This window comes from Muntiacus reevesi, chromosome X (genome assembly GCF_963930625.1).
Source record: "Muntiacus reevesi chromosome X, mMunRee1.1, whole genome shotgun sequence".
NCBI classification, from domain to species: Eukaryota; Metazoa; Chordata; class Mammalia; order Artiodactyla; family Cervidae; genus Muntiacus; species Muntiacus reevesi.
The window spans coordinates 104,751,506-104,778,184 of record NC_089271.1 but is presented as its reverse complement, the minus strand read 5'-3'; the positions used below and the strand labels follow the sequence as shown (position 1 = coordinate 104,778,184).

The window sequence follows — 26,679 nt, the reverse complement described above, 5'->3', positions numbered from 1 at the left end:
CATGGAACAACAGACTGGTTCCAAATAGGAAAAAGGAGTACGTCAAGGCTGTATATTGTCACCCTGCTTATTTAACTTATATGCAGAGTACATCATGAGAAACACTGGGCTGGATGGAGCACAAGGTAGAATCAAGATTGCCCAGAGAAATATCAATAACCTCAGATATGCAGATGACACCACCTTTACGGCATGAAGTGAAGGAGAACTAAAAAGCCTCTTGATGAAAGTGAAAGAAGAGAGTGAAAAAGTTGGCTTAAAACTCAACATTCAGAAAACTAAGATCATGGCGTCTGGTCCCATCACTTCATGGCAAATAGATGGGGAAACAGTGGAAGCAATGTCTGATTTTATTTTTGTGGGCTCCAAAATCACTGCAGATGGCGACTGCAGCCTTGAAATTAAAAGACACTTGCCCCTTGGAAGGAAAGTTATGACCAACCTAGATAGCATATTAAAAAGCAGAGACATTACTTTGCCAACAAAGGTCCGTCTGGTCAAGGCTATCGTTTTTCCCGTAGTCATGTATGAATGTGAGAGTTGGACTGTGAAGAAAGCTGAATGCTGAAGAATTGATGCTTTTGAACTATGGTGTTGGAGAAGACTCTTGAGAGTCCCTTGGACTGCAAGGAGATCCAACTAGTCCATCCTAAAGGAGATCAATCCTGGGTGTTCACTGGAAGGACTGATGTTGAAGCTGAAACTTCAATACTTTGGCCACCTCATGCGAACAGTTGACTCATTGGAAAAGACCCTGATGCTGGGAAGGACTGGGGGCAGGAGGAGAAGGGGATGACAGAGGATGAGATTGCTGAATTGCATCACTGACTCGATGGACATGAGTTTGGGTAAATTCCGGGAGTTGGTGATGGACAGAGGCCTGGTGTGCTGTGATTCATGGGGTCACAAAGAGTCAGACATGACTGAGTGACTGAACTCAACTGATATCTTTAAGTTTATGTCTTTCACCCAATTTGTGACATTCAGACATGGGAATTTAGAATGTCACCTTTTCTGAATGGTCACTTTGGGTGGAGTGCGAGGTGGAGAGAAGGATGATGTAGATTTGTTTTCTGTTGTACAGCAGAACTACTGCTTTGTTACTACATTATTTTCTGGGTGTTATCTTTACAGCAGGTGCGACCTCAGTGAAATGAGACAATGCCAAGTCATTGGATAATTAAAGTTAGTTATAGCACCGAGAAGCTTCTGCAAGACTGGAATATTCAGGTGGGCGTGTGATGTCACTCAGAAGCTCAGGATTGCAGTGCAGGCTTCATTGTTCTCAAGGGAGCCAACTTAACTGATGACTGCTGGCCTTGTGCCTGGGGTACGGGAGATGAGAACATTGGTAAAAGTCATTTTCCCTTTGCATTCTGAGAGCTGGAAACAAGTCTCTGTGTTATAAGGTTCTCTGCTTTCAGATGACCCATCTGAAGATGAGACATAGTGGAAATCTTAAATGTTCTCAACACACACACACACACACACACACACACACACACACACATTGTAATTCTGTGAGCTGATGGAGTGATGGAGGTGTTAACTAATCCTAGTGTGGTCATCATTTCACAATATATGCATATACCAAATAACCATGTTGTTGTTGTTCAGTCATTCAGTCATGTCCAACTCTTTTCAACCCCATGGACTGCAGCACACCAGGATTCCCTGTCCTTTACCATCTCCCAGAGCTTGCTCAGACTCATGTGCATTGAGTCGGTGAGGCCATCCAACCATCTCATCCTCTGTTACACACCTCTGTTATATCCATCTCACCATGTTACACACCTCAAACTTGCATGATGTTATGTCACTTATATCTCAATAAAGCTGAAAAAAAAAACACAAAGAAACAAGACATGTGAGAACCCAGAGGAAGGGCAAAAGAAAGGGGAAAAAAATCTCCTGTCCTAAACATAAATAAACCGTATCCCCCATGCACCTGAGACAGTTGGTTTGTCAAAGCTCTTTCATGAGAAAAGCTGCATCTTTGTTTCCCTCTGCCATGTCATACAGCTCTGTGTCTTCTCTTGTTATTGGATAATTGCCATAGCTTAACTCAACTCATTTTTCTATCACTGAAGACAAGGGTGTGTTGAAGTTACTGCATGGTGGAGGGGATGGTGGGAGGGAAGGGAGCAGGCAAAATCTGTTGCTTTTGCAAAATTGTCATGGAAAGGATAGCCAGAACATAAATGATACTGTTTTGGCTTCAAAAGGGTAAGCAGGTGTCTTCGAAGTCCCAAATGAGCTGTGTACAAGCTTGTACAAACAAGTGCAGAATCAGGCCTGTTTGTTATTCACACAAACAGAGTTGAAACCATCTGAATTCTACAGTTCCCAGGATTCAGATGGTGCACAATGGTCCATAATGAGCAGCACCTGTGCTTACCTCAATTACCAGACAGTTCTGAACAACGGCAGAAAGGGCTTACTAGATTTTTTTTTCAATAATAGATTTAGTTATGTCTTTCATAATTGGATTCAAAAGCTCAAAATTTCATTTTGCAACTTGTTCATAAAATGTGTATGAAAAAGTCTGGCATTTATTCAAAAGAAATAGTCTATGAAGGAAAAATTGCAAAACAGCCAACTGCTGGTAACTAAAGCAGCCAGATTATAGTCCAAGCACTTGGCAAATACACCATCTTTTTATTATTTCAGTAATTGAATTTCTGTTAAAGCAGGGAGCATAATTTAACATGAGGAATTTATTTATAATACAATAGCGTTTCAGTAATAAATGCATTATTATTGTCACTTTTAATGGAGTCTTATGTATTCCCTCTGAGACTGTGTGGCAGACTTGAAGAGAGCCACTGCACCAGTGTTGTTTGTAGACAATTGAATTAATTGGAGACAGGGTCATTAACTCGACCTGAATACCTCTGATTGCTTCTGTAAATAAGGTTAGAGAGCAAATGGCTAATCTTCATTGTCATTATAGATTCCTCTTACATTTTCACACTGCCTTGTATATTAAGATCATTTTGCTAAGCAGCTTTTCAGACTCTCCTCATATTTACAGTATTGTCTTGTGTGGCACATAACCATAATTGTATCACACTTATATTATATTCTCCATATCTTTATAAAACACCATACTCGAAAGGAACCTATGTTGAATCACAACTCATAAAAACCATCAGACCAATAAATGAATAAACCACAGTGTATAAACCATCATATTAAAGGAAAGTAAAATCATGGAGCAGAAGTTGCTTTGGTCTCCTCTTGCAGATCCGTGTACAATTTGGAAACACAATTAACACAGGCTGGGCTTCCAAAGATGTAACCTCTAAAGCAAAAAAGCACAGCAAGAGAAGCGGTGATTAACATCTCTTCACGTTGCAGTTGATGGCATGCCCTTTCTTGCCCTTCTCAAATGACATTCATAATATGCAAATTATAGGAGGTTGGGTTCTTTCTCCCTGCTCATTCTAGATTGGAGTCAACTAAGAACTATTTGAAATAGAAATGTTAAAAAAACTTTTAAATATTTGAGTTGTTCTTTTGCATAGCATTCTCCTGTTATAGGGCTTCCCTGATGGCGCTAGTGGTAAAGAACCCGCCTGCCAATGCAGGAGACTTAAGAGATGCAGGTTGGATCCCTGGGTCAGGAAGATTCCCTGGAGAAGGAAATGGCAACCCACTTCAGTATTCTTGCCCGGAGAATCCCATGGACAGAGGAGCCTGGCAGGTTATAGTCCATGGGGTCGCAAAGAGTCAGATATGATTGAAGTGACTTAGTACACCTCCTGCTATAGGCAAACAAGATATTTAGAAGGAATTGGGGGAAAAATTCTCCCATTCTGACTCAAATAATTAAAAAAATATATCCTGGAAACATTTCTATAAGTGAACTTTGTCAGGTCCTTTTGTAATACAATTCAGAAATAAAGGACCATTAAAAATGGACAGTATTATGAATATTGAGACTTTTACAAGTAAGATGCCAGAATGAGAGGAGGAGGAGGAGGGGAAAGAAGAAAGAGGGGAAAAAGTAATGCTATACTTTGGTATTTTTTCTTGACAAGATTTGTTTAATTACTGAAAATATCGAAGATGTCATCAAATCCTAGATCTGTACTGGATCATTTATACTCCTGGAAGAGTAGGTTGCTTCTATAGAAACCATAGCTCCACCATCAGGAATTTATCATTGGCCTATGACCAATCAGAAGGCTATCAGTTTTCCCCCTAGCTTTACTGAGCTATGATGGACAAATAAAAATTGTGTATATTTAAGGTACACACTGTGATGTTTTCATATGCACATACATTGTGAAATGATTAGCACAGTCAAGCTAACAAACACATCCGTGACCTCATCTGATAACCTTTTCTTGTGGTGAAAACGCTTGAGATCTACTCTCTTGGCAAGTTGCAAGTATGCAATGCAGTATTGTTAACTAGAGCCACCATGCTGCACATTAGGTCTCCAGAACATATTCATCATGTAACTGAAGGTGTATACCTTTTGACCAGTTTTTTACCTACCTTCCAGTTCCTGGAAACTACCATTCTATGCTCCATTACTATGAATTGGAGTTTTTCTTTAGATTCCATATGTAAGTGAGAATATGTAGTATTTTTGTTTGTGTCTGGTTTATTCACTTGGCATAATATCCTCCATGTTTATTCATGCTGTTGCAAATGGCAGGATTTCCTACTTTTTTAGGGCTGAATAATATTCCTATCTGTTAGATAGGTTGATTGATAGATACAAGGGAGCCTGGTGTGCTACAGTCCATGGGATTGCAAAGAGTCAGACACAACGACTGAACAACAACAAAATAGATAACACATTTTCTTTAAGCATTCATTTGTCAATGAACACTTCAGTTGTTTCCATATATTGGAAAGTGGAAAGTGGAGTTGCTCAGTCGTGTCTGACTCTTTGCGACCCCATGGACTGTAGCCCATCAGGCTTCTCCTTCCATGGGATTTTCCAGGCAATAGTACTGGAGTGGGTTGCCCTTGCCTTCTCCAGGGGATCTTCCCGACCCAGGGATCGAACCGAGGTCTCCCAAGTTGTAGACAGACAGTTTACCATCTGAGCCACCGGGGAAGTCTCCATATATTGGAAGCATACTGCTTTTCATGAGTTTCATGGCTAACTGAAAGAGAGTTGACATCTACCTTGAATATTTAATGAGTCATTTGACAGAAAAATAATCACCATTTCTGCTCTTTTAGACTTCTTGCTTTTATATATTCTTATTTCTACAACTAATTTTTGCATATATGATGAGAACCTGAATAGTATTTGACTTTCATACATGTGAATGTACATTTGTGCGTGCTATCAAAACATGACTAGAACTCACATGAATATTAATGTAAACAATGAACAACAACAGTATCTTCTTTATTTGATGACTTAATGCCCAGTGTGTGCTACAGAAGTCAACATTTCTGTTCTTAATCAATTAATAGCAGCATCATTTTTAAAATCAACATTGTGCACCTCATTTGAAGAGTGATATTTCTCTCAATATTGTTTTACTTTTTAGGTGTGTGTGCAAAGTTGTTTCAGTCATGCCTGACTCTTTGCATCCCTATGGACTGTAACTCACCAGGCTTCTCTGTTCATGGGATTTCCCAGGCAAGAATACTGTAGTGGGTTGCCGTTTCCTTCTCCAGGGGATCTTCCTGACCCAGGGAACCCACGTCTCCTGCATTGGTAGGCAGGTTCTTTACCGCTAGTACCATCTGGGGAGGCCTTAGGCAACTATTTTAATTCATGCTGAAATTATTTCACTTGTCTTGGTATTAGCCATATTGGATTTTAGCCAATAAATGCATCCACGCAGTCACAGGCATGTACACACATTCACACCTGGGTACACACATTCTCTATCATTCACATACCTTGAATTTAAGCATAGTTGTCTGAAATACATAGTGAAATATAATTGTAGTCAAAGGGAACATTTTTAGCATATACTACCCCATCAATTTTTTTCCCAAGTTTCCAACCAGCAGAGTAGTGTATCTAGGTCTTGTCATTATAAAGCCCAAGTAGTGCAGGTTGGTGGAAACTGCACGGGAATTTGACATCAGGCTAGAGAACATATCTCACTAAAAGTACACATCTCATGTGGTTTGTAAGTGAGCATATTTTTCTTGCTTTGGACATTTAAAACCCCGGCCCCCCACCCCACCTTGTGAATGCCTTTCTTCACTATAATTCCTAAGATGTACACTTGTTTGGGCTTAGCTGTTAGGGACCCTGTATAATGCTGACTTGCTACTGACATACTCTCAAGATAGGCGGATTCCTGGGTTTTCACATGACCACAAATATAATTTGCTTAATTTCTGAATGTATTTTTAATTGTCTGTTTAATCCTTTTTATTCTAAATTCTGCCTTCTTCAGAATGGCTAAATTTCCCAAATTCCTCTGTATGACAAGTTCCTCCACATGACAAATTCCTCTTAATGACAAAACCAAACACCCTGACCTTGTTATTACTAGCCTGTCATTAGTACAGATCCTGCAAGTTCTTGGAGAAATGCCTATGTTTGTTTCCATTTCTTTCTAGGTCAGCTTTTAAGTGGCTCTGGGTTCGTTTGTCATACAGGATTGCTGTTCTTACTGCTATTGATCTAGATTCAAGTGTAAACCCTGCCATTCCACATACAGGAATCTATGTTGAATAAGGCTGCCTGTACTTAGCTATTTTATTTCTGGTGGCCATGATCAGACTTTTCCTCTTGACGTCAAAAGCACGTTAGGCTTAAGATCAAAGGAGCTCCCAGAGTATGAAGAAAGTGTGGTCCCCTCTTCTTCTCTCATTTACACTTGACCTCCTTTAATTTAGCCTTGATGAGAAGGGAGACTGTTAGCTGGAAGGCAAGATTTTCAGGCAGATAGCATTACAGGATTAAAGATCCAGTATTTCCTTTGCTGTCATTCAAAATAACAGGCATAGGAAATTCTGTTTAAAATAGCTGGGCTTTTTGACTTAGAGGGCTTCTGTAGAGAAGATTTAAGATGTCAGCTTTAAACATGACATTGATAGTCTTAGGCAAAGAATGGGAGTGAATTCTTGTAGAAACTGTCTTTTTTCCCACTGCCTGTTTATTAATGATTTTTGTGATTTATTGTAAATGCTGGGGATGATTTTCAGGCCCATTTATCATGGGAAGTGAATACCTTCTTGTTCTTAATGTGAGTATGTCATAATTAGCAATGCATGTGGGCTAGGAGATTTAGTTCTGTCTTTTGTGAAAGTCCTTCAACCTCAAATTTAATCCCAAATTGATTGAATACTTTTTCTTCCATGAGGAAATTAATTACGCCACTAGAAAAACCATCAACTAGAAAGGGAGTTAATATCACACACAGTGTAGACCAGGCCGGTTAATGTATCAAAATGATATGATGAGAGTAGCTAACGTTTCAGACAAATCAGAATAACGGAATCATCATTTTAATTAAAAGTGGGAAAGTCTGTTTATAGATAGCACTCATTTTCAGTAAGAGCCACATCATTTATTTCTTATGTTCATGCATGTACATTGCACTCTGCACCCCATCGACAGCTGTTGCTCAAAGATACCAATTACATTGAAATTGTCTATCCAAATGGCACAGTGGTAAACAATCCACTTGCCAAGCAGGAAATGAGGGTTCAATCCGTGGGTTGGGAAGATCCCCTGGAAAAGGGCATGACACCCCACTCCAGTATTCTTGCCTGGAGAATCCCATGGACAGAGGTGCCTGGAGAGCTATAGTCCATGGGATCACAAAGAGTCAGACATGACTGAGTGACCAAGCACGCACACATGTCCATCCAAATATGCTATATTTTATCAGTGGAACTGAAGCTGAAGGAAGGGTTGGCCAACAGCCATCCAACCAATTAAAAGGTTACAAATCCATCATCGGGCAACCTATTTGCTTATGTTCATCAAATTAATTCTGACTCAGGATGTTTTGGTGTTGGGTGGGCTGTCCCAAGTATGACTTCTGTTGAGAGTCAGCTGTCCATAGACTTTTAATAATTAACCATTGCTCTTTACAAGCTAACCTTGTTTGTGCTGATTTTCTGTTCATTGTGATCATTCGGAGTGTTTTTTCATAACAAGAAGAGTATATACGAGTTACCATGCCAGTCAGTCTAGGGATACACAGAATGATTGTACAGTGTTGCCCCGCCCATCAAGGCATGTACAATTTTAGGTTAGCAGGCAAAATGTTAGCACAGTGTCATAATTCGAGAATTATTAAGTGATAAACTGTGATGAAGTAAGTGAAAAGAAATCAGAACAGGGAAGTATCTGGGAGAATTAAAGTCATAGAGAAGATTCATGGTATTTGAATATGAGCTTAAAAGATGATTTAAGGAAACAAAAGAGATAGAAAAAGTGTCATTCTAGATGGAATAGACAGGGTAAACAAAGGCATGGGAAATAAAGAGAGAAAAATAAAGACTTGCCCTAAAGTAGAGGGGTAATGGAAAAAGAGCTCTGAAAATCCTGTAGGAAAAAAAGCTGCATCTCCTTGCCAAGAGGTCATGGCGAATTCTGAAACCAAGAGATCGCAGGCTGTATATTGTCACTGGGCCCAAGTACAAAACAAATCAAAGCTTTCAGTCTAACATGGAGCGAGAAGTATGGCAAGAACACCTGATTTGCAACAGGGAGCAGGCAGGACAAGGGTTGTTGGTGGCAATTGGGACAAAGAGCTACGAAGCCTGATTGGTGGGCCTATAGAAGTTTCTAGGTGTGAGGAAGTGGCTCCATAGCTTGTTGACCACACTTTGAAGAAGTGTCCTGGTGGAAAACAGTCGGCAAACTGTTTCCTGATGTGGAACCTGCAGCCTGGTCTCACCCAGAGCAGCTTCTGCCCCTCCCAGCTCTGGGCTACGTTCCTGCCTCTTCTTGACGCTGGGGTTTAACACCGCACTTTTCCAAGCTGCAATTTTTGCCTTTCACTTCGATATTGCAGTGTTCATGTGTATATTTCAGACTTAAGAATGAAGGCACATTCAGTAACAAAACTGTAGAAGTTTTATTTTAGAAATTGTATGTATGACTTGGAATGCCATTCATCGAATGCCCTATCATCCCATATACAGGAACTTTATTTTTTAGGAATAACTTTATTATTTATTTTGGCTGTACTGGGTCTTTGTTGCTGTGTGAGCTTTTTCTAGTTTCATTGAGTTGGGGCTACTTTCTAGTTGCAGGGTGCAGGCTTCTTATTGTGGTGGCTTCTCTTGGTGCAGAGTTCGGGCTTCAGTAGTTATGGCATATGGGCTCAGTAGTTGTGACCCCTGGGCTCTAGAACATAGGTTCAGTAGTTGGATCACACGGGCTTAATTGCCCCACAGAGTGTGGGATCTTCCTGGACCAGGGATCAAATCTATGTCCCCTGCTTTGGCAGGTGGATTCTTAACCACTGGACCATGAGGAAAGCTCTACTTTTATAATCTAAAATACTTTCATTGAAAAGCATACCTAGCAATATTCATAGAATATTATTAATCTGCCTGCAATGTAGGAGATTCAGGTTAAAGAATCTGCCTGCAATGCAGGAGTCCTGGTTTCAACCCATGGGTTGAGAAGATCCGCTGGAGGAGAAAATCGCAACTCACTCCAGTATTCTTGCCTGGAGAATTCCATGGACAGAGGGGCCTAGCAGGTTACAGTCCATGGGGTTGCAAAGAGTTGGATATGACTGAGCTACTAACACTTCACTTCACTTCACTTCACTTCATTATTGGAAGAAACATAAGAAACTGATAATAGTGGAGAATATTGGGAAATTGTGTAACATGACAGTAGAGGGGCAGAAGATGTACTTTCCATTGTATCCCTCACTGTAGCTTTTGAATTCAGTACCATGTTTATTACCTATTTAAAGACAAATACAACTTTTGAATAAACACAAGGATGTGAAGCATAAAAGACATTTACATTTCCCCTATTTAATCCTTACAAGCTACTACTGTGTGTGGAAATAGTTATCATCTGTAAACTGGAAACATTTTCCTCTAGCCTCAGTGAGTTTTGTCATTTGAAGGAGTCAAATGCAACACGGCTTTCTTAGCCTACAGGGTGGATGGCCTTTAGTGTTTTGAACACTGAATTCTTGCAATGCATCTCATTAGGTCATTTAAAGAAGGCATTTGGAATTAATTCTGAATTCTGGTTGCCTTTTGGTATGATTATAGGGTGGATTTTGTGGTTCCTGTATTCTTTTCCATTCCTCAAGCTAGACTTGCAGTTTAAGAAAGAGTCCCAGTAGCTTGAGGAAATCACCATCCCCCCCCCCCCCTCAGAGCCCAGCTGCGTGACATTGGCTAAAAGGTCCTGGAGTATTATGGGTAAAGTAGGAGAATACCTATTTCATCTCTCCCCCTGTTCCTGTCCAATGTTCTTGTAGCAATCAAATGAGGTCATAGGAGTGAAAATACTGGAATATTATCAAGTGTTCTGTGATTAAGAAGTATTTGGTTTGGTTGATCCAATGATGACATTTGCTTATTGGGACCATAGGCAGTGGGTGCACCCAGGGACAGTTCTCCCATAGGTGTCCAGAGAAGACCTCTTTATGGCTATATTCTAGGTGGTCTTAAGCATACCAAACATCGTACAGAGTTTGTGTGTGGTTGATGAAGCCTCTGGCCTTAAAAGCTTACCCTCCAAATCAAGTGTCTCTGATACATCAGGTAACAAATCAGATGTGAAGGGGAGCAGACAATACTGATAAGGTGATTGGCGTTGAGAGACATCAAAGAAGAAATGTAGTCTAGGGGTATTGGAAGAGGGATGCCTGCTTTCCCAGTTGTGAGGCAGCTCTGAGTATTATGGGCAACAGAAAAGGAAAAAAAAAAAAACTCAAGCAAGGAAAAAGCAGCTCTGGGCCTCTCAGCAGTCTGCTTAGTACTCTTCTAGGGACTCAGACTGCCCGTGGCTGGGGCTCTGATGGGAGCTGGGTTCCATCTCCAGACCACTCCTATAGACACAATAGGGAGATTCCTAAAGAGAAGCAGCTTCTGGGTTTAAGTCACCCAGTCAAACTACTTCCCTGCTCCACCTAGGATTTGTGACTGAGGGAGTTCTAATGGGAAGGCTTTGACTTTGTTATGGATTCCTGACTTCTGACCGTCCCTGGGCTTCTTATGAAGGCGAACTGCAAACCTTTCATTCTCTGCTTTGCTGGAGATGGTTGTGGGAGTCCAGGTTCCATCCACTTGCTTACCTTCATTCTCTCTTGCCCGCATTTAAAAAAATAGACTTTAAAGGCAAAAAATACTTGTCTTTATTGATTTTTCCCCCATCTGCTTGCTGTTTGTTGAAACAGCTCTGACCAATAACAAAGAAGTCAGGAAGACTTCTAATTATTTCTAGAAAAATTTGAATACTGGTTTATTTTCCCTAATGCAAGCTGTGATGATCTCAAGATGTTGGAAAAGATCCTGATGCCGAGAAAGACTGAGGGCAAGAGGAGAAGGGGGTGACGGAAGATGAGATGGTTGGATGGCATCACTGACTCAGTGGACATGAGTTTGAGCAAACTCTGGGAGATATCGTGAAGGATAGAGGAGCCTGGTGTGCTGCAGTCCATGGGGTCGTGAAGAGTTGGACATGGCTTGACAACTGAATAGACAAAAAAATAAGACATAAATGGCTTATTAGCCAGCACTTATTAGCTTTGCTGGGAACACACTGGCCCCCTCCACAGTGCCATCTCATTTCATACTGCAGTGAGGTGGGATACAGACACCTTGGCTTTTTCCATTCCTTTGAAAGTATCCTTAAAACTATTTTTGAACTTGATGTTGTTGGTGCTATGTCTCAGTATTTTCAGCTATAAGATGGAGTAGTAAGAACATTGGACTTAGGGGACTGTTGTGAGGATTGAAAGAGAAGATGCAGGAAAGGTGCTAAACCTGCTTCCTTTTGCATCACGCATGCTCCATCTCTATTCGGTTCAGTTTAGTTCAGTCACTCAGTCATGTGTGACTCTCTGGCTTCTCTGTCCATCACCAACTCCAGGAGCTTGCTCAAACTCATGTCCATTGAGTCAGTGATGCCATCTAACCATCTCATCCTCTGTTGTACCCTTCTCCTCCTGCCTTTAGTCTTTCCCAGCATCAGGATCTTTTCAGATGAGTCAGCTCTTTGCAGCAGGTGGCCAAAGTATTGGAGCCTCAGCTTCAGCATCAGTCCTTCCAATGAACATTCAGGACTGATTTCTTTTAGGATTGACGGGTTTGATCCCCTTGCAGTCCAAGGGACTCTCAAGAGTCTTCTCCAACACCACAGTTCAAAAGCATCTTTTCTTCAGCGCTCAGCTTTCTCTATGGTCTAACTCTCACATCCATACATGACTACTGGGAAAACCATAGCTTTGACTAGACAAACCTTTGTCGGCAAATTAATGTCTCCTTTTTACCATGCTTTTTACCATGCTGTCTTGGTTTGTCATAACTTCCCTTCCAAGGAGCAAGTGTCTCTTAAGTTCACGGCTGCAGTCACCATCTGCAGTGATTTTGGAGCCCAAGAAAATAAAGTCTGTCACTGTTTCCATTGTTTCTGCATCTATTTGCCATGAAGTGATGGAATCAGATGCCATAATGTTCGTTTTTTGAATGTTGAGTTTTAAACCAACTTTTTCACTCTCCTCTTTGACTTTTATCAAGAGACTTTTTAGTTCCTCTTTGCTTTCTGCCATAAGGGTGGTGTCATCTATATATCTGAGGTTATTTATATTTCTCCCAGCAATCTTGATTCCGGCTTGTGCTTCATCCAGCCCAATATTTTGCTTGATGTACTCTGCATGTAAGTTAAATAAGCAGCGTGACAGTATACAGCCTTGATGTACTCCTTTCCCAATTTGGAACCAGTGTGTTGTTCCACGTCCAGTTCTAATTGTTGCTTCTTGACCTGCACACAGATTTCTCAGGAGTCAGGTAAAGTGGTCTGGTATTTCCATCTCTTGAAGAATTTTCCACAGTTTGTTGTGATTCACACAGTCAAAGGCTTTGGTGTAGTCAATAAAGCAGAAATAGATTTTTTTTTCTGGAACTCTCTTGCCTTTTCTGTGATCCAACATATGTTGGCAATTTAATCTCTGGTTCCTCTACTTTTTCTAAATCCAGCTTGAACATCTGGAAGTTCTTGGTTCATGTACTGTTGAAGCCTTGGTTGGAGAATTTTGAGCATTACTTTGCTAGCATGTAAGATGAGTGCAACTGAACATTCTTTGGCATTGCCTTTCTTTGGGATTGGAATGAAAACTGATCTTTTCCAGTCCTGTGGCCACATCTGAGTTTTCCAAGTTTGCTGGCATATCGAGTGCAGCACTTTCACAGCATCATCTTTTAGGATTTTTAATAGCTCAGCTGGAATTCCACCACCTCCATCTCTATTAGCCATTATGAATCATGCTCAGGTCCCCAGTCATGACCGTGGATGTGTGGATGTACTCTGATACCACCTTGACACTTGGCAGGGACAGTGGCAAGCCATGGTGATCCTTGGGACACATTTGGAGGAAAGAATTATGCACTTGGTCAAGTACAGGTGTAGGCAGGGAGTCTCAGGAAAATTATAAGCTGAAGTCAGTGCTTATCAGAAGGAATCTGATAAAATCTGTTCAGGAATAATTGCCCAAAGAGAGCTTCAACTTGATCAGGTTAGATTCAAAATGATAAAAGGCAGTCAACTTTCTTTGTTGCTAAAGAAGAACAGAATAATTATGGGGGAAAAATCCACAGTTGATCTCAAAACTGTGTTTTAGCCATTAGTTTCCAGTCCAGATCACCAACTTATTTTTTGCCAGTAGTTTATATCTGAATAGCCTCTGTACCCTTGGTCCTCTCAGTGTGGTTCACTGACCAGGATCATCTGTAGCACCTGGGAATTTGTTAGAAATGCAGAACTCAGGACCCATTCCAGGACTCTGTAACTAAAATCTGCATGTGCAGGAGATCTCCAGGTGATTCTAATGTATGTTAAAGTTTAAGAAGTACTTGGTAATAGAGTTCTGTCACCTAAATTTCCTAGCTTGGTCCTCTTATAAGCCTATGTGATATATTACCCCATTTTACAGATGAAGAAACTGAGATGCTTGTGTTAAGTGCTTAGTCTAAGGTCACACAAAAATAAATATCCAAAGTGACATTCAAAAAACATCATCTGACTCCCAATCCCATGCTCCTCTAACTGAACTAAAGCTTCCTCTTTAAAACCAGTAGAGTAAATGTAGCTATTTACATATGTGACTGAAGATGGGAGAAAGGACACAGGCAGGAAAAGAAGACAAAAGCCTGAGTCTAGTCAGTCCATCAAAAGAGTAAGAAAGCCATGATAGACTGTGAGTCAAATGTAACTCTGAAAAGCCATTGACAAAATCACTCAGCATTATGGTCTCTGAAAGGAAGTAAGATGCCAGGTATGTTAGGAGAAATACCTTACTGCTGGTGATTGAAAAATGTGAGGAGCTACTCATTTCTAGTTATCATGGAAGTTTCAAATGGTCAGCTTGCAGCTTTCTGGGAAGCTATAATCACTTTGGTTGCCCATTGCTGTGGCAGTAATCTACTAGAGTCTTCCTTACACCAAGGTCTGGTTCCCAGAGACTCTGGGATGACACTGGGGTCATCTAGATGATCCAGGACCATATCCCATTTCAAGATCCTGAATGTATTTATATCTGCAAAACCTCTTTTTCCACATGAGGTATCATATTCACAGGTTTGAGATTGGGGTGTGGACATCTTTGATCATCATTTTCACCAACCACAGCCATCTTCCGTCAGGCAGGGCTTTAATCTATATCACCTATGGTAACTTGCCCATGAAAATGAATGTGAGTGGATAGGTGTACATCACCTTATGTTTTGTAAGTAAATTGAGCAGACTCCATTCCAAACACCAGAATCAGACAAAAGGACAAATTCCCAGTGTACACACTCACTAGACAAAGATTATCTCCTCAGAGTCATGCCAGGGTGTAGCTTCAATTACAAGCGGATGGCAATCTGCTCATCAGTAGCATCATTGCATTAACACAGAACATACTTGATTCTGAGTTGTTTGTGAGAATATTGGGATATTCAGTGTTTTATTTTCAAAGTGTACTCAGGGGCCATCCAGGGAGGAGGAAAAGCTGCTGGGAGAAATAGAGCAAACCTGGTTTTGTCTGTCATATGTATTATGCTTCTGCCTAGCTCCCCGCCTGGTGGTTTAGCTGGTAAAGAATCCACCTGCAATGCAGGAGACCCAGGTTCAATCCCTGGGTTGGGAAGATCCCCTGGAAAAGGGATAGGCTACCCACTCCAGTATTCTGGCCTGGAGAATTCCATGGACTGTATAGTGCATGGGGTAGCAAAGAGTTGGACACGACTGAGAAACGTTCACTTCACTTCACTTCAAATTTCTATTGGACAACAGGGCTAAATGGATTTTCTGGGGTGGGTGGGGGAGATTTCCAAAGCTACCGACTCAGACCAAAATAGATCCCTCCCATCCTCTGACTGGAAGAGGCTCAGGGCTCAGAGTGTCTACCCCTAGTGGCCTACTGTGGTAAAGTCATTGTTTCAGTTTTTGGACCCAGAGTTCAAAGAGGAAAAGGAGAAAGAGAGAAAAGATCAGGTATAAATGTTGATTCCTTTGCACCAGGGCCAAACCTTTACAACTTAATGATGGAATCAAGTAAAGAAGCATTTCAAATTATCTGGTAGGCAGACATTTGATCTCCATAAAACCAGAAAAGGGTCACATTGATTAAATTTTTACAAGTCTCAACTAAAGACAAGGGTTTAATAAAAGAGTCCCCCATCAAGCATCTCATATTATGTCTCTTTGGCAATTTCGGGGTCTTGTAAAATATGCTGCCAAGATCTGTGCCCTGTGGCCTTGCTTGTCGAATCCTTCCCATATATGTTTCCCCTTAGAAAGTCATTACCCCTTCTGGGACCTTTCCTTTCTGATGCCCACACAGCTTGATTGAGCAGAATGGCCAATTCATCATCCCTGTTTATCTCCTGAGAGAGGAATTTACAGTTAAATTAAGAATCAAGTCAGATAGCACTGATGCAGATGTTTGGTTTTCTGTAGGCTGTTAATCTGAATTAGTGGAAAGTCTGATTTATGAAATAGCCCTACAAAAAGGCAGCTTTAATCTTCTGTGGTTCATATAAGAGCCGTGTTGCCAAGAGTAGGTCATTTCAGACCTGCCTTAAATGAGCGAACTGGGCAAAGGTCTCCTCACAATTTTCTCTAAGGTCCAAAGAGTCTCCCCTAAAATTTCCTACACAGTTTTGTTTCATGAGGATCATAATCTTTGAGTTGGAAGACACTTGAAAGATCACTGAACTCCATTGTAGATCAGTAATAGGAATCTTAATTGCCAGCTATCTGTTCACCAAAAGGTATCAAGCTCACAGGCCTACAAAGCAATGGCTTCTTCCTGTGGCCAACTGTAGATTTGTTAAGCCTTTTCTGATGCTGAGGTGAGATCATTCCTGGATAGATCTCGAACTCATTGATCCTAGTTTTACCTTGGAAGGTAAAACCTTCAGAGCTAGCCCACTCCCTTACCGGACAGACCTTCCAGTTTTTAAAGACTGTTGTCACATGAACCACCCTCCTCCCTGCCCCAGAATCTTCTCCAGGCAAAAAAGTCCCTGTTCCTTCATATGGCTTCTGGACTATCTTATGTTATCACATATTGAGCCTTTTATTGCAGAAGAGGCTTGGTCAGTATAAGCTTAGAGAGATTGACATCTGTTCCCCTGGTGCTCTCAAGCCTTCCATGCCAGGGTCAATGCTGTCTGGAGGAGGCATCTTAAAGGCCTCCCAAACTTCTCCACCACTGGCCTGCTCTTTGATCCCCTTCCCTCACCCTGGATTTCCCTTCTAGGATCATTGACTTGCTAAGCCAACTTCTTTGCCCTTAGTCTGACCCATGACCATGAAGACCTGCTGAATGGGGTTAGGATTAAAATGAGGCTACACTACACTTGGTACAGACTGCTTACCCCAATGAACACAATAGCAAAATCTGATCTTTGAAAAGGTTGAACAGTTCACTTTGAAGTTGTCCACAAATGTGTGTCCTTTGAGCAGTTTTATTACTTTCAGGGTGAAGTCACAGAGTACACTTTTAATATTTACAGACTATAGAGTGGATAGTTTAATATATTAAATGTTAATGATTTTTTATATCATTTATTATCTTTGTTGTAACCACTAGCATTCTTTTTAAAAGCAGTTTATTAAAATACAAGAGCAAATGGTGTGTGGGAAATAATTCTACTGCAGTTTGATAAATGAAGAATATGGAAATTGCACATTCGTCCTTCATCTTCTCAGCAAAATCAAGAGTTGTGTTTCCTAGTGTCGCTCATAGCCAGTTTAATATACATTTGAAAAATAAATTAGTGATACATGAAAGTAAATGTAGCAAAAGTGGGAATTTAACTAACTGAACAGCTAACGGGCTTCAGGGAAGAACTGAAAGTGAAATATGGTGATGATTTGCTAACTTGAAAGCTCCACAGTGGATTCTAGACAAGAATGTGGCCCTCGGTCAATCCTGATATTGACGTTTGTCCTGCTTGTGAAGACAATGTTTTGGTCTTGTACTCACTTTTTGGCTCTCGGAGGGGCCCCAGCTGGGTGCAGGGTGGGCCCACAGGAAGTGAGGGTCAGACTCAGACATGTGCCCTACCTCCCTTAACAGGCTGGGTGCAGCCAGATTGTTCACCAACCACAGGAAGAGCAGATGGATAGTGGAGGCAGAGGAAGGTACTGCAGAGGGCAGTTTTACTTTCATTTTAAGCAATGCCATTCTCTCCCACCAATGCTGGCTCTTCCTTGTTTCCAACTGTGCAACTGCCTGGAGAAAGCAATTCTTCCTCATTAAGATGCTGAAGTCCTTCACCCCCAGCTTGAGTTCTCATGGTGTTCTCTCTGAATTCAAGTCCACCGTCCCTCTCATCCCCAAGTATTTATGTCCATCAGTGTGGGCATGAAAAACTCGCGTACCTCTCTCTGTTCTTTCTATACTTGTTTCCCCTGAGTGGTCATTGTCAACGTTGACTGGCTGTAGGGTCCTTCCTGAGAACACGGCAATACATTTACCTGTAAGAAGACTTAGGGAAAATAATTTCAGGCCTCATTTCACTGGTTCTCAGTCAAGGTTACGCTTAGGTTTCAAATCATCTTTATTTTGTATCTGTGTCTGTATATCTATATTTACTCATACAAATAGTCAGTTTTTTTTCATATGTGATTTCTGTCCATGTCTACAATCTCTTAATCACAATTCTGAAATTCAGAAAGTTTGGAGAACTGTTGTTTTCAGTGACTTTGATCCAAATTCATTTGACGTCAAAACCTGACCTAAACTGATGTGCAGCTATTAATTTCAAGTCTTTATGACTGTGACTGTTAACTGCAGCAGTATTAATGAGTTTTATTAAAGGGTGCTACCCTGAATCCACTGGGGGGTATTATAGATATGGTATAGCTATCTATCTATATAGCTATCTATATCTATATTTTAATTAAACAAGAGGAATTGTTTAATTAAAAATCTAAATATCAAAATTCATCTCACTTCCAAAAGTCTTTGGATAAGGAACACTTATATACAAACACACACACACACAAGCCAGAATTTAATGCATAGATAGGAAACAAAAGTAGGAAACAACCTTTTCATTTGAAAATCATAAATGTGGGAATACATGTTAGATCTTAACTGTCAATCCACCAGCCAGGAGTCTCAGTGTTGCAGATGCTCTATGCTGTATCTGAAACTTTACTTGGGGAGAATTGAGGCCAAGTTAGCAAGCCTCTGGATTAGTCTGACTTAAATCTGTTGCCTCAGTCTTTAGTTAGTAACCAAAGACAAAAACAATTGATTAGATTTAGAGAGTACTTTGCTTAAATATGGAGTCATTATACTGCAAAGGAATACAGGGAAAGAGGCGCACTGAGTTGTATATATAGATCCCTGGCCCCACTGTCTCACACACACACACACAGACACACACACACACACTCACACACACACACAGTTTCCCAGGGGGTGTAGGGCCCTGTTTCTTCTGCTTCCCCTAATCGCTTGGTGTATTTGGCAGACGAATGTACTTGCAGATAGCATTTACTTAGCAGATAGCATTTTAAAAGGAGCTTTGGCTATATGAAAGAGAATAGCTACCTGGGAGATGAAAGGGGCTGTCTTCAGGGGCACGAGGCACATGTAATGAAAAGGCTCTCTGAGTTGGACGAGGCACCCATGCTGGTTTGAAAGGGATCCTCTGCCTTCCCAGGCAAGAGCTATTATGTTGAAAATGAGGCTTTGGTGAGAGGATGAAGTGGGGGCAGGTGAGGAATAATGGTCTGTAATTCCAGAGTCTTGGACACCGGAGGGCCCTTGGAGGCCCTCTCTGCCAAAACTTGCAGGTGGAGCCACAAGACCAGGTGTCCTCCAGGACCAGGACTGGGTTTTCTGGGGAAAACCAGGCAAGGAGCTGGGAGTCTGAGAGGCAGTAAGGTTCGGACGGCCAGCCAGACAGGTAGGAGGACCAGTCCAGCACTGCAGCAAAGATGCTCTGGCCCCCAGGCCACCCCTCTCTGTGATTTAAACTTCTCTCCAAAGAGGAGCCTGAGCTGATGAGACAGAGACAGATTAGAACCCTCCCTCAACTTTAGAGCCCCATGTCAGAGCAAAAACAGGAAAACTAGCCCCCAAAGATGATGAGCAAAATGACAGAAAGGCAGTGACGTATCCCAAAGTGCCAAGAGTCAGCTGAGGTTGATTTGTTATGGGGCACAGAGGGCAAACGATTAGTAAGGAAGAGTATGGATTATCAATAAAGACAGAGTGGCAAATTGTGTCAATTTCCTTGTGCTTTGCTTGGTCAGCTTTACAGATTTAAAATCAACCATTAGAGATGGTTAGTTCTGTATGATCATACTTCCTGGTTGGAGTTATCTGAAGAGGTTACAGAAATTCTGGTAGAAGAGGCTGTGCAGTGCACCCTCTCATCTCCATGGTAACACAGTCAACCCTGCTCACCTTGGGACTGGGCACTGGGCACCTGGCTGCCAGTGTCTTTACACAACCCTGCCCTTTGAGGGAGCTGGGAGGCTATGGTCCCAGTTTCACGCCTCTATCTAACTGTGAGGCTGCAGCAAGAACCCCTCTCCTCTGTGACGAAAGTGAGAATTCAACTCACCCCTTCTTGCTGAGAGGACTGTACTGCACGTATAACTAAGATCAGAGCCCCTTTACAAGCCTGGAGATTTCGGAATAGGATAGCAACTGAAAATGTATCTTAACAGAAAAAAAAAGAAAAACAACCTGGAACTGTGGGTCACTCCCTCCTGAGCCTCATAGTTCCCATCTGTAAAATGAAACAGCACACTCCACTCAGCCTGGCCCTCACAGATGATCAGTCTTCATGCCCACCTGGACTCTTCCAGCCAGTTTGGGAGTAAAAAGGCAATGAATGGTGTCATTTTCCTTTCAGCCCACTCTTGGCCACGCCCCAGCCCCCACCTGCAGCGCCCACCAGTGGGGGATCCGGCAGCTCCAGTGACTCGGAGAGCAGTTCAGAGTCTGACTCAGACACTGAAAGCAGCACTACTGACAGCGAAGCCAATGAGGCGCCACGAGTGACCACTCCAGAGGTGGGTGAGGAGCCAGGGCCCCGACACAATACCCCCGACACGCGCACACACAATAATGCGATAATAATAATATTCCAGCACAGTCGTGACCTCAGCACAGTAAATACTTCAGAAAAGCACTCAGGTATTTGATAGCACTTTTTTATTCTAGCACATGTATTTGTAAAGTTTCTAACGGACATTTCTTGCCATGAGACTGATGTGCCATGTGAGTCACTCAGCTACTCTGAACCTTGAGCTTCCCCATTACTATTAGACTGGAATAGTAATCACTGAGCTCAAAACTTCCCTTTCAAGAGAACCAACAAAGCAAGTCAAGGCCCACTTCTAGGTCTGGGGACACCAGCCCTTCCTCTAGCTTGAAGTGATGAATTGTCACTGGGCAAGTAAGATCCAAGAAGTGTGATGGTTGAAAGGTCACAGGTTTTTTTTTTTTTTATTTCAAAGAATATTTTTCAAATGTGCTCAATGGTAATTCATGAAAACATATAACATAGTCCCACAAAATAGCAAAATTATAATTTTGAGATCAAAGCCATGTCTTTCCCCTCCATCTTCTTTGACTGCCAGCCTCTCAGTTCTCCTGAGCTGGCACCTCGTACAGCAAGCTGATCCCTCAGTGACTTTGGACACATTGTTTGTCAATAGTCAGAAAAGAATAACAGAAGAAGATGCCACCATGACATTACTGCTGTTCATAAGAGCCCGCATTTTGTGAATGTGGATCATGTGCCAGGCTTCATGAGAAGCTCGTGACTTGCATTTTCTCATTTCATGCTCATGACAACCCTATAGGGTCCTGGCTATCATTATTCCATTTTATAGATAAAAGAATAAGGTTCTGAGAGGGTAAGAAAGAACTTTCCCAAGATCTCACAGGAAGGGCTGAAACCAGGGTGTGTGCTACGAGAGCTGGGGCCCCTAACCTCGAGCTCTGCTGCCAACAGTAGCAGCTGCTCTAATGGCCTCGACCCTTACCTACCACTGCTCTATGCCAGTTGGAATCATGGCCTACTCAAAACGTTTTGAATTCTGTCATCCTCTATTGGGTGGTGCCATAAGCCTCAGTTGATGGCTTGCAAAAAAAAAAGAGCAGTTCTAATAAAAAATGATGGCTCTTTTAGTTCAACAGGCAGAATTCAAACTTGGGAATCAAGCACCGAATTGTACGCATCATTTCCATGGCTTAGCAGCAGATGCTAATGTCTGCAAGCATGTCCACATAAACTGATTATTGCCCATACACCAAGGAAAGTGCAGTAGTTTTTTTGGAAGTCAAATCTTTTTATCCTTCAGTAAAAATACAAAAGGCCTCTTCTTTTTGCAGCAAATTACAACATTGTATAGGAGATCCTGACACTTTGGCAGAGAAAGACTTTCCTTTTGAATTACACTTGAGGCACACTCACATTTCTTTTCAGGGCCAGAGATCATTCTCTCAGCCTCCTGGTGAGAGGTTGAGTAATGAGTCCCACCAAAGGATTTTGGGAACCGGTTTCCCTCCCCAGCTCTCTACCCACTCTCTGGAAAAACTCTCTGTGCAAAATTCTTTCCTTGCTGGCCAGAGTAGGGGATAGTTTCAGAAAAAGTAGAACTTAGTATAGTGGAGCCACTTTGTGAAGTATTTGGCTGTCTAGGGAATGTGATAGATGTGAATTTCATGTATGTTTCTAAATGTGTGAATGGTCACTTGACAGCCAAAGCTTTTACCAGTTAACAGTCAGTACACTGAGGGTCCTCCTGACTTCTTCCCAAAGGTGACATTCATTCTTGCCACCGTTTCTCACTCCACAGCCTGAGCCACCCTCCACCAACAAGTGGCAGTTGGACAAATGGCTTAACAAAGTGACATCTCAAAACAAATCTTTTATTTGTGGCCAAAATGAAACACCCATGGAGACGATTTCCGTGCCTCCTCCAGTCATTCAGCCAATGGAAGTCCAGGTCAAGGTGAAGGCAAACCCCAGCCAGGTCCTGCCTGAACCCAAAGAGAGGCCTCTCCTTGGTCTCATCAGGGAGAAAGCCCGTCCACGACCCACCCCAAAAACTCCAGAAACAAAGGCTCTGAAGCATAAGTTGTCCACAGCACTTGAGACAGCGTCTCAAAGGACAATTGGGAAAAAACAGCCCAAAAGGGTCGAGAAGAACACCAGCATTGAGGAGTTTATCTGGCCCAAACCAAATATCACCAGCAGCACTCCCAAAGAAAAGGAAAGTGGGGAGTTTCCTGACCCCCCGAGAGGCCGCAGCAAAGCCGCTGCCCACAAGCCAGTTCCCAGGAAAGAACCGAGGGCCAGCATCCCCTTGGCTCCCGAGAAGAAGAAGTACCGAGGGCCTGGCAAGATGGTTCCAAAGTCCCGGGAATTCATTGAGACCGATTCGTCTACGTCTGATTCCAACACGGATCAGGAAGAGCCCCTGCAGATCAAAGTCCTGCCTCCATGCACTGCTCCAGGGGGCAACACGACCAAATCCAAGGAAGCCGGAGGGGCCAGCCTGACCCTCAGCAGCTTTCTCAGCAGTGGCAATGGCAACAACCCACCAGTCCCGAGTGAGGAGCCTACTCTGTCACCGGTCCCTGTCACACAAACCGAGGTTCTATCTCCTGTCCGAGATCAGGAGAATCTGAAAAATCTCTGGGTGAAGATTGACCTTGACCTACTGTCTCGAGTGCCTGGCCAGAACTCACTCCAGGCGGCGCCAGCCAAGCTAGACCACAAGGAGACGGCCTCAAAGCCCAAGCGGCAGACAGCTGCGGCGCCTGCAGAGAAAGCTGCCCCCAAGGGCAAGCGTAAGCACAAGGTAAGCCGTCCATCCACTCCGGCCAACCACGTGATCGGGAGCAGTGGCTGTCTGGGCTATTTTGATCTTGAGTCTCCTTTTCTAGCAGGCTGGTGTCAGTGGATTGCAGTCTTTGGTGAAAGCAACGGATATTAATACTTTCCCTGGGGAATGTAGTATTTGACATGACCAGGGAGGAAGTGTTAGGGATAATTATGGTTTTGTAACCAATGTCAAGAATATCCAGTATGGCACGTGAGGAATTATGATGTGTAGCAACAAAGAATATGAAGTCTCCTTCCCCAGGCAGCCAGTCTGTCAGGTCGGCTACTTAAGCTGCTCCTGCTTCCTGGATTCATGGGTCACTATTTTACAGTCTCCTGCCCCGGCAGCAGCAGGGCACCCAGGACTCATAAGGTCAAAATGCATCCTCTAGGCCTTGTTAATTTCTACATACAAGCATCAGTATCCTTGCCACCCAGTTCCATTTTGATTACCCTGACTCCTACTAGACACATGTTCTGTCCAGCCTGCTTGGCCCCCTGACCTGTGTGGTTGGCTTGACTCGTGAAAATCTCTCCTGCAGGACATCCAGGTTGGATTCCCGGGCTACAAATGTAATCAGAAGGTGAAACCCAGAAAGGCCTTTTCCATTGCACATCTATCAGGGGAACTGAGTTTGTGTCCAGTAGGTTCATTGCACACATCTCTGGGTGTCACAGTAGATTTTTAGCATAACATCATCTCATGGTGATTCTTGAGTAATATTAGTTTGAATAGCTGCCTTGGGGACTCCTGCAATGATGATTCAAGTCATCGTTCAGCTTTAAAGATTCACAGGCGGTTTTATCTCTGAGCTGTGGTGCCAACTTAACTAACAAGAGTATTCCAAAATAGGGAACAAAGTCTGGGGCCCTTGCCCTATCACTGTTTCCCTGCTCTTAGGACAGCAGTGCAACTAGGAGTAAAAGTGTGCCTTCAGAACCAATACATGAAGGTCCAAAGGTGTGCCTTACACATGGTTAATTTCCTTGCATACTGTTGGTTGTACAAGTGACCTTTGTGTGTTACCCCCAACCCCCATGTTGTTTGGACAGGATTTATGCCATGTTAGAATTGCAGTGTTAGTTTCTAAACTACTCATTTGTGGGGGCATTGTTGCTGGGAGAAGTGTCTGAAAATGACAGATTCTCTTTACTTCTGGTATGAGATCTCTGTGCCACCCAATCAGAGGCTGACATCACAGCTTCACCCTCTCTGATGCCAGCTTCTCGGTTGGAGTAGGCGAGGCAAGACGGATCAATTTTCTGTCTGATCAAAGATGTACTTTTAAGGTCCCTACCTAATCTAGGACTTAAAATAGAAGTGCATTGTCTCCCTTGCTCATTGTTTTTAAATGTCTGCCTGTGCCATGGATTTCAAACTCTGTGTATTCTTTTTTTTCCTGTTAAAGCCGACAGAAGTTGCAGAGAAAATCCCTGAGAAGAAGCAGCGCCTGGAGGAGGCAGCTACCATCTGCCTGCTGCCACCTTGCATCTCGCCAGCTCCCCCCCAGAAGCCTCCCAGCACTAAAGAGTGAGTTTGCCCCAATTCTATGATACTTTGCTGGTTTGGACTCCTAAGAAATCTCAAATGAACCCTTGAGGGTAGGGAGTCCTATCCCAAAAGAATGTTAGGTAAGAAACAGGAGTCATTCAGTTGTGTCCTGACAGCTGTCTCTGGCCACCGGCCTAACACAGGTGGGATAAAGGGTGGCCTTCAGGCTGCCAGGTTTGGGTGACCACTTGAGTTTTTTAGCAACGTTTCTTTACTCCAACTCAGATAGATGGCCAAAATCGGCCAAAGTGGATTTTTAGCACTGAGTGAAGGGTAAAAGGAAGAAAACCAATTTAAAGAACACCTTCCCCTTGAGTCAAATCACCTTCCTCTGGGCAACTTCCAGTTCTGATAGGGATAAAACCATCTCCCTTGGCCTCAATAGAATGACACAGCAGAGGCTTCCTCTTTGCTGTCAAATCATAATGCTGATATGAAGCTTTAGCACCAGAAATTTCATCATGAACTCCTCAGGGGCCAAGGGGATGACATGTCTGGGGAGGCCAGGGACATGAGCTGTCTAGGAGTGCCCCCCACCCCCAGGCAGTTCTGTGCTGAGAAAAGCCAGCTCGGGGTGGACAAATTAATGCTGATCAGCTGGCAGCTCTTCTCCTGTCTATCTCTTTGCAGAAGGTGCCGGAGTCAGGCAGGAGGCCTCCTTGTCCCCTGCTCACTTATAGGAACCCAGCCTTCCCTACCAAACATGGTGACAGAGTTCTTCTGTCTTTCACATATCACTTTCCTAACAATCTAGTGGGTAGCTATTCCCTTCTGCACAGGATCTTTCCAACCCAGAAATCAAACCCAAGTCTTCCGCATTGCAGGCAGATTCTTTATTGCCTGAGCCACCAGGGAAGCCCTCCCTAACAAACATGTCAGCTCCTGGAACTATTATATTTGGATAATTATTGCCATAAATTCATTCAGCATTAGAGGTAACTTCCATCAACGACCAATTTTGAAACCTATTAGCAGCCCAGAGTGGAGAGGCAATCTGGCTAACTGCTGCCAACAATGGATTTCACAGATTACTGTTTAACATCAGTGACAGGGCATCAGTCTGCCACAGATAAGATGTCGGAAATAAGTTATCAGTTTACATTTGTTTGGATCCTTGTTGTTTAGAGATGAAAGGTAAGAAAAGATCAATGACCACTAGATCTGCTCGATAAACTAAGGAGATTTGATCATGGGCTGCCAGGACCTGCCAGCCCAGATTTGGTCCTGGGATGCTGTTTCCCTGAGGACCCATAGCTCTTTGTGACACGCATTTGCATTCCCCGGTATAATTTGATATGAAATATCCCTTCAGATACTTGGAGTTATCAGAACTAGACACTCTTCTAGTAGAGCAAGCCGTGCCTCTTCTTGAGGAGGTACCACCACTACAAGGATGCCATTTTAGGTTCCTCCTTGGAAAGTAGGAGGGCCCTGGAAGGATGATGTTTAACCATTGGGAAAGAAGCCTATTTCCCTGCTTCTAGGCATGGAGAAGGCAATGGCACCCCACTCCAGTACTCTTGCCTGGAAAATCCCATGGACGGAGGAGCTGCTAGGTTGCAGTCCATGGAGTCGCTAAGGGTTGGACACGACTTAGAAACTTTACTTTCACATTTCACTTTCAT

At 42.7% G+C, this 26,679-nt stretch overlaps 1 protein-coding gene across 1 annotated transcript in view; it reads left to right on the top strand.

The window, feature by feature from the left end:
• The window catches only part of AFF2 (ALF transcription elongation factor 2), a 526,427-nt gene that overhangs the window by 464,743 nt on the left and 35,005 nt on the right, over positions 1 to 26,679 (top strand). Inside the window, exons 10-12 of the mRNA XM_065915233.1 lie at positions 20,518 to 20,677; positions 22,472 to 23,479; positions 24,912 to 25,033. Coding sequence (XP_065771305.1) covers positions 20,518 to 20,677; positions 22,472 to 23,479; positions 24,912 to 25,033 — 1,290 coding nt within the window. The remainder of the gene's footprint in view (positions 1 to 20,517; positions 20,678 to 22,471; positions 23,480 to 24,911; positions 25,034 to 26,679) is intronic.